Source organism: Moschus berezovskii, chromosome 21, assembly GCF_049115385.1.
Source record: "Moschus berezovskii isolate FMDL1 chromosome 21, NW_MosBer_1.0, whole genome shotgun sequence".
NCBI lineage: Eukaryota > Metazoa > Chordata > Mammalia > Artiodactyla > Moschidae > Moschus > Moschus berezovskii.
The window spans coordinates 22,251,851-22,259,426 of record NC_142480.1 but is presented as its reverse complement, the minus strand read 5'-3'; the positions used below and the strand labels follow the sequence as shown (position 1 = coordinate 22,259,426).

General features: G+C 52.5%; 2 protein-coding genes across 5 annotated transcripts in view; one reads left to right on the top strand and one right to left on the bottom strand.

The window, feature by feature from the left end:
- Positions 1 to 317: 317 nt before the first annotated feature.
- Positions 318 to 6,208, bottom strand: FOXA1 (forkhead box A1). 4 transcript variants are annotated; one of them, XM_055418280.2, is made up of 2 exons: positions 6,112 to 6,208; positions 318 to 2,607 (listed from the first exon to the last, which is right to left on the bottom strand). In XM_055418280.2, the coding sequence occupies exon 2, from the start codon at positions 2,578 to 2,580 to the stop codon at positions 1,273 to 1,275; it is 1,308 nt and encodes a 435-aa protein (XP_055274255.1). In that variant the 5' UTR covers positions 2,581 to 2,607; positions 6,112 to 6,208; the 3' UTR covers positions 318 to 1,272. The 4 variants fall into 4 exon arrangements, with proteins under 4 accessions (XP_055274255.1, XP_055274252.1, XP_055274253.1 ...); XM_055418277.2 differs by lacking the exon at positions 6,112 to 6,208 and adding an exon at positions 4,990 to 5,280; XM_055418278.2 differs by lacking the exon at positions 6,112 to 6,208 and adding an exon at positions 4,100 to 4,982.
- TTC6 (tetratricopeptide repeat domain 6) overlaps positions 5,989 to 7,576 on the top strand; it is a 221,746-nt gene continuing 220,158 nt past the window's right edge. The window contains 1 exon segment of the mRNA XM_088829482.1: positions 5,989 to 6,127. The gene's annotated coding sequence lies outside the window, so the exon portion shown is untranslated.

Genomic DNA, 7,576 nt, shown 5'->3' with positions numbered 1-7,576 from the left:
ATTTGTCATTTCAACCATCATTTAAAGCAATTTCAACTGTAAAGAAAAAAGAATAAACCATGCAATAAATTAACATTGAGAAAGTGAAGAGGAATAATAATGGAACCCGTCTGGCTATACTAACACCATGTCCAACTGTGAAAAGTGCATTAACACTGAATGGAACAAGCACACGATGGCAATAATTAAAACGGCCACAATCAATTGGATTTTGGAATCTTGGACCAAATTTTGAAATACAGCTCCCTATAACTTATCTCTCCTCCAACATTGTAATAGTATTCCCTTTTTTTTCTGGAAAAAAAATATCCTTTAAATGGTATAAATACAAAGAAGCTAATTTTACACATGTTATATGACCTCAGAATGACATGACCATGGCCCTCTGCAAAACAAGGAGTAGAGTTATTGACAAGGGCAATTCTCAAGGAATTGATTCCCTGGGTTATCTGGGTGGAGAGGAGGGGAAGAGGGTGTCTTTGTAACTTCTTGGTCCGGCAACTCAAGAGCAGGTATATCACCTACCTGTTACCTTTATATGTTATATAAATATATGGATGATGTCTACATAGCTGAGCATGTGCATAAATAAGTTCATATATATGATAGATATGTATTTCATTTAGAGACATCTGCTATCTGAGTGTATTTGAAATGCAAGCTGAAAAAACGTGGCTCTAATCTGTTTATGTTTTGCTGTGTAACAGCAGCACTGTCTTTCAATACTTTTAACAGCCCTAGTGTCTACTTGTTTCTTCACCCTTTCAGTTCTTATGGTTAAGAGTATTGCCATGGACCTGTAAACTGTGTGTGTCTGTGTGGGAAGGGGAATCAGGTGAGGAGGGGGGAAAAAGCACAAACAAATATTTTACAAGCTTGACCATCTTTCTTTTTCTTTTAAATAAATCCTGCACAGACGAGAACATGTCTGCAGGGGGGAAGAGGGAAGAGAGGGAGAAGGACAAGGAAGTAGGAGGATTTATATATATACACTTGTGGATCATTAAACTTTGCAGGACAACTTTTGTTGGTTTGAGGTTGGTTTTCTTTGTAATAATATACACAAGGCGTTTTGAAGAACAGTAACAAAGTAACAGTCTTTTGCACTAGGGGAAAGATTGTGCACACACAAAAAAAGGAAATAAAAATAGTTGGATTTCATTACGCTGCTGTTGGCTTGGTATGTGTGGTTTTGTTTGCTGTTGATTTCTCTCTCTCTCTCTCTCCTGCTACCAGCATGGCCATGCCAGACAGACCCCCGGTCCCAGGGAGCTAAGAAGTGTTTAGAACGGGTCTGGAATACACACCTTGGTAGTAGGCTGGCTCCAGGGCTGAGGGCTCAATGGGGCTCCTCGTGGCCACCGAGGCGCCGCCGAGGGGCAAGCTGGCGGGCAACGCGCTGCCGTAGGGCGAGTACTGTAGCGCCTGCTCGTACGCCTTGAAGTCCAACTTGTGTTGCTGCTCCGAGGAGGACATGAGGTTGTTGATGGAGAACGGATGATTGAAGGAGTAGTGAGGGTCCCCTTTCATGTGCAGCTGGGACTCGTGCGGTGCCAGGCCGTGCGCCGGGTGGGAGGGGGGCACAGAAACCAGCGCCCCGGGCCCAGAGCTGATCGGAGGAGCCGCCGAGGTGGCTGGAGTCTTCAGCTCCGAGGCGCCCCCTGTCGCCGCCGCCCCGCCGTGGTCCAGAGTCTGGGGGCTGGCGGCGGGCCCGGGGGCCGGCGCGCCCTCTAGCTGGCCGGCCTTCGCGTGCACACCGCGATGAAGGGGCGAGTCGGCGCTGGGGTTGGCGGCGCTCGAGGGGTCCTTGCGGCTCTCCGGGCCCACCTTGGGGCCGCCGCCGCCGCTCCCGCCCCCGGGGCCCGGCTGCTTCTCGCACTTGAAGCGCTTCTGGCGGCGCAGGTAACAGCCGTTCTCGAACATGTTGCCGGAGTCCGGGTGCAGCGTCCAGTAGGACCCCTTGCCTGGCTTGTCCGGGGAGCGGGCCACTTTGACAAAGCAGTCGTTGAAGGAGAGCGAGTGGCGGATGGAGTTCTGCCAGCGCTGCTGGTTCTGCCGGTAATAGGGGAAGAGGTCCATGATCCACTGATAGATCTCGCTCAGCGTGAGCATCTTGCTGGGCGCCTGCTGGATGGCCATGGTGATGAGAGAGATGTACGAGTAGGGCGGCTTGGCGTGAGGGTAGCTGCGCTTGAAAGTCTTGGCGTCGCCGCCGCCGCCGCCAGCGCGGCTGCGGCCCAGGTTGGACGGCGCGTACGCCATGGGGCTCATGCACGGGTTCATGGCGGCCGCGTAGGGCCCCAGGCCATTCATGGAGGCCGCCGGCTGCGCGCCCATGGCCCCCATGCCGCCTGGGCTCAGCGTCGTCCCCATGGCCGTCACGCCCGCCGTCATGCTATTCATGGCGCCCGCAGAGCCGCCGGGCATGCCAGCCACCGCCCCCGGGCTCAGCCCGGCGCCCAGGCCCGGGTTTGCGTAGGACATGTTGAACGAAGCCGGGGTCATGTTGCCGCTCGTGCTCATGCTGTTCATGGTCATGTAGGTGTTCATGGAATTCATGGTGCCCAGACCCGAGTTCATGTTGCTGACCGGGACGGAGGAGTAGGCCTGGAGCGGAGACAGCGTGAAGAGGCCCCGAAGGGCTGAGTTAGCAGTGGGCGCGCTGGCGGCTACTGGCCCCCCCGGCAAATCCGAAAACGAGAAGAGGCCATTTCTGCGAAGTCTAAGATCCCCCAACCAGGGGCAAACCGGCGGGCGCCCTCCCCAGAGCCAGCAAAGAGATGTCGTGCACGGCAGGGGGGAAAATCCTAGCTCGGCAGGCATGAAAGACAAGAACTCACAGAAAATATGTCCCCAGGAAGATGTGTAATCGCCTTACACGCCAGGCTTAGGGGCCGGCTTCTGGGGCCCCTCCAGCGCCTCTATCCACGCCAGGCGGTATCCCACTTTCCACCCCAGATCGGGCCTCGGTAAAGCCGTCCTTTTGCTTGAAAGGAGTTAAAACTCCGAAAATAGAATTAATATCTCTGATCCTCTGCTTATTCACTCCACCTTAAGCGTGCGGTGGGTATGACAGTGCTTCCCCCCATGCCCCAGCCCCTGCCCCTAGGCAGGCAACATCCCCAGATTTGCACCCATCTCGCCTAAGCCTGCCAGGCCTGGGCTGACCACGTAGCGGCCCGCGCAGTTCCGGGTGACTGTTAGTTAACCTCTCCCTGATATAGCAAATCACCCATGGCCATATGACCAAACATTTCCAAACAACTGGCTTTACTGTCTTAGCAGCTTTCACCAAATGGTGACTTTTTGTTGTTCATTATATTTAGAAGTAGTGTTTTCCATCTACTTGTAGCAATTGTAATATTAAAGGGAAAAAAACTCAAGAAGTTTAGTAACTTTTGGAAAAAATAGATATATAATAGGAGAAAGAGTAGGGGAGGGTACGTAATAATATCAATGCACAACCTACATTTAACTTTAACATGACTTTACAGCCATTCATAAATTTGCACTAATTTCATTACCTATTTCCAGACCCCTAATGTTTGAAAATTTTGGTGACAAAATTTACAGAAATAATCATATTCTTTACATATTCTGATGTTGTGCCACTGATCATCTCAAACCTGGCTTTTGAAACTATATGAATAGTATCAAATACTTTAAAATTCAAAAATCAAAGTCCACTTGTTTTCTCTTAATGTTATTCTACTTCCCAATTCTAACCTGTAAAGAAGCTCTTTTCATAGAGAATTTAACTCACTACTGAGTGGAGATGACTGTACCTGAATTAAATCTGAGGAAGTGTTCTGAGCTCCTTCTTAAATCATCAGTAGGGGAAAACTCTTATCAATGGCAATCTGAGAATGCACTAGATATGTTAAAAATACAGAGTATAGAAATGTAAAAACTACTTATCTGTTAATTTAATACAAATAATAATATCCTTAAAATTATTTTCATCCGAAAACATGACTTTATTTGAAAACATAAAAGGTGAACAAACATTTAACTAGGCACACATTCTGCTATAGTATGCAAATAAACTCGGGATATGTTTGTGAATATATACATATATAAATCTAAATAAATTAATTACCATGAAAATATTTCCTGATTTTATGTTTTTCTGTCCATGGCTTGAAGTATATTTTACTTTTCTTTTCCTCTTCCCAAGATTATCCAAGGCAGTTTCAATAAACGTTTTCAATAATGGTGAATTTTTGGAGGGTAATCGCCAGTTATTTCCAGAGAAATACTTTTAGGAGTAGGAGGTGGTCCTGCCTGTACCTGGTTGTCCTCTCAATCCCTTTGTGCACACTGTATTGATAAAATAAACCACACGAACGTGCCACCAAGGGGACAATGAAGAGAAACAGGTTCTCCGCCCGCCCGGAGTGCTGGAGGAAAAGTCAGCTCACACTAGCGCCACCCAGCGGTTCTAAAGAGGAAGAAGCACACTTCTCCCCTAACAGGGCTTTTGAAGAACTTTTACAAAATTTCGGAATCATTTCATTATCAAGAGGCGCATTATTAGCGGCTGCGCGCTTTCATCAGAAGTCATCTGAGAATTCAACTGCGGAAGGAAGAAGCTGCCCCGCAGGCCAACTCTAGCCTTTTCAGACTTGCCTCAAACTCATGCCTCCGCCAGCCAGCCAACCCGCGCGCGGCACCCGGGTCTGGGCTCTGGCTCCCGTTCTCCGCAAGCAAGAGGCAAGTGCGTCCCAGAGAGCGGGTGCTTTCACAGCAAGAGTTTCCTAAAACCGTCTGGCCGGCTCTGAGCGCCGATCGCCGGAATCCCGTCCCCGGGCCGGGCTGAGGATCCGGCCCCCAGGCCCGTTTAGCCAAGGCCGGGCCGGGGCGAGCCCGGGTGGGTAGGCACCGGTGGCACGGCGGAGGTGCCCCCAGTCCGCCCGCTGCCCGCCTCGCCAGGTTTCCCCCGTACCAGCACGGGCTCCAGGAACGTCCCGCCTGCCGCCCGCCTCTCACCTCCTGAGTGTCCGCATAGTAGCTGTTCCAGTCGCTGCTCTCGTGCCCTTCCATCTTCACAGTCCCTAACATCCTGGAGCCACCCTGCTCGCTGCAACCATCCAGCCCTGTGCGAGGCGACTGGCAGCCGCGCGGCCCGGGGCGGGGGGCGGGGAGCCGAGCCGCTGCAGTCACCCGAGCACCCGCGCCGGCCCAACGCCACCCTCGCGAGGAGGAAGCCAGCAGCTGCGGGGCGCGGCGTGCTCGGCGGCGGCGGCGGCGGGGCGGGCGGGGGCAGGCGGCGGCCGCGGAGCGCGGCGCCGGGGAGCGCCTCCGCGGGAAGTGAGCTGGCGGCCTCTGCGAGATGAGTGCAGTTGAGCTGATGTGGATCTTACGTCGCTCGAGTGCCCACCTCCTCGTCCTCTCCCCATTTGTCCGCCGCACAAAGACGCTCGCACCTACAAAGCCCGAGATGCACCTGCGAGGCGGCCGCCCGCCAGTCCGGCCGCCGCGCCTCCCGCCCCGCCGCGCCGCCGCCGCGCGCGCCCCCTGCGCCCCCTCCCGCCGCGCCCCCTCCCCCAGCCCGACCCTCACTTTATTTGCCAAGCGGCGTAATTGGTTTAAGCCGGGAGGCTGGGGGAAGAGGGAAACCCGGGTGGTGGTGGTGGGGGGTGTAACCCCTCTTTGGAAGAGGAAAAAAGAAAAAATAGGCGGGGCCGGGAGGGCTAGCGAGGGTTTTGGATGGGAACCGCGCAGCCGATGGAGGGCTGGGGGCGGTGGCGTTGGAGCCCCGGCTCCTGGGGGTAGAGCCGGCTACATGACCCCAGGGTTCCCCTGGGGGACCTTCGGCCCTCGGTGCTGCGACCCCGTCCCGCGCCCCTCCTGCCTCCTACTCTTCTGCCCGCTTCCAGCTACCGCCCTTCTGATTCCTGACCTAAAAGTTCAACCCCGGGAGACTCGAAAATTCAGACTTCCTCCTCCCACCCCCGGCCCCCGCCCCGGACTTCAGGATTGAAAAAGGAAAAAGCCCCACTTTTGCCCCGTCACTAGAAACTCGGTCGTCTGAGTCAGCCGAGCCAGGTGACGTTAGGCCGATCCCGGCTCCTGGCTAGCAGAGTGGAGACGCTGCCACGAAACCCGTACCTGCGGCTAAGAGCAGGTGAGTCACAACACCGTTTTATATCTTTATGACATAACTTTTTGTTTTCCACCTCGATCCGCTCTACTCCCCCTGTCATCTGCAGCGATCATAAAGAGGAAAAAACTGAGAACAGATGTCTATGTGATAGGGCAGGCGGACCCGGGTCGGGCCGTCCTCCCTCTGCCCAGCTCCTCCTCCCGCCCCCCTTCCGCAGCCTCGGGGACTGAGCTGGAGGCGACCGTCTGGTTTCTGATAGGGAAAGGTCAGGGGGAGGGGACATCTTCCTAAATACGCGCCGGGAGAGGCTCGGCTCGGGCGCGGGAATGCACCTACTCGGCTACAGAGGTGCCAGGCCGAAGCCAGCGGTGGTGACGGCGGTGCTTGGTCCCATCTCTGATCTGGAGTGGCCTGGCTGGGACTGGACATCCGTGGGAAGTGCTTCTTCAAGCAAAGCCTCCTGGCTTCTATGAGGCTCTGGGTAGTGGCTTGCCCACAAGCCCTGGGGAGGACCAATTAAAGTGACTGGGTGGTAGGCAGTGAGTTGCTGAGAGGTTGCGCTATGGTGGTTGTGTGTTTCTGAGCGTGTGTGTGTGACCATGTGCTGTACTTTCGGAGAACCACTAGCTTTAAGTAGCAATAAAAAAATCTTTCTGAAAGGACTAAGAATCCGCAAAATATTCTTGTTTGGCAAAGTTTTAAACTGTTATTAATCTCATTTTAAGAAATGTGTTTTAACTTGTCTTCCAAACAGATTCCTTTCCCCCCCTGTGCTTTGTTCTTACAAACCTTTCTTCCTTGAAATCTGGCAAGAGAATCACATTAAATCCTTGAACCAAACAAATCTCTTAAATCAGCAGGAGAGCACGAGAGGGTGAAGATGTGTAGTTAAGGAAATAAAAAAGATAAAAGCATTGGATTACAATTCCTTTAAGAAAAAAAAAAGGGGGGTGGTGGTGGTGAGTAACGTCACATTGTAAGGAAAGGCTTGAGAGTGAAATTAAATCACCTGGAACTCAGCAGCCAGTCGCCCTCCCCAACTGCAGCCTGTCTCTGGGACTGCAAGTCAGTCCCATCAATTTGTGCAAACGTGTGGGTCTGCACATATTTCTCAGGGCGACAGTCAGAAACTAATTCTTTTGTGCAAAGTTCCCATCAACAGCAGGACCTTAGTCTATTTGTAAAGTACACGGATGCATAGGCTCCTCAGCCTGACTGGGGAGGTGGGGGTACTTTCAGTGCTAATGAGCTTCCTTGTTCCTTCCCGTGGTGATTCTCCAACGCCCTCTTGGCTCTTCCACCACATCCAGCATAACTATGGTATTTTCTATGGGTAGTAACAACTTAGCAATAACTTTTATGGTGCACAAAAAGCCGGAGCTTTAAGGGGAAAACAAACCAAAGGCTGCAACCGTAAAGGAAGTCAATTAAAAAACTTTTTATTCCTTTCAGCCCACATCTCAAATCCAC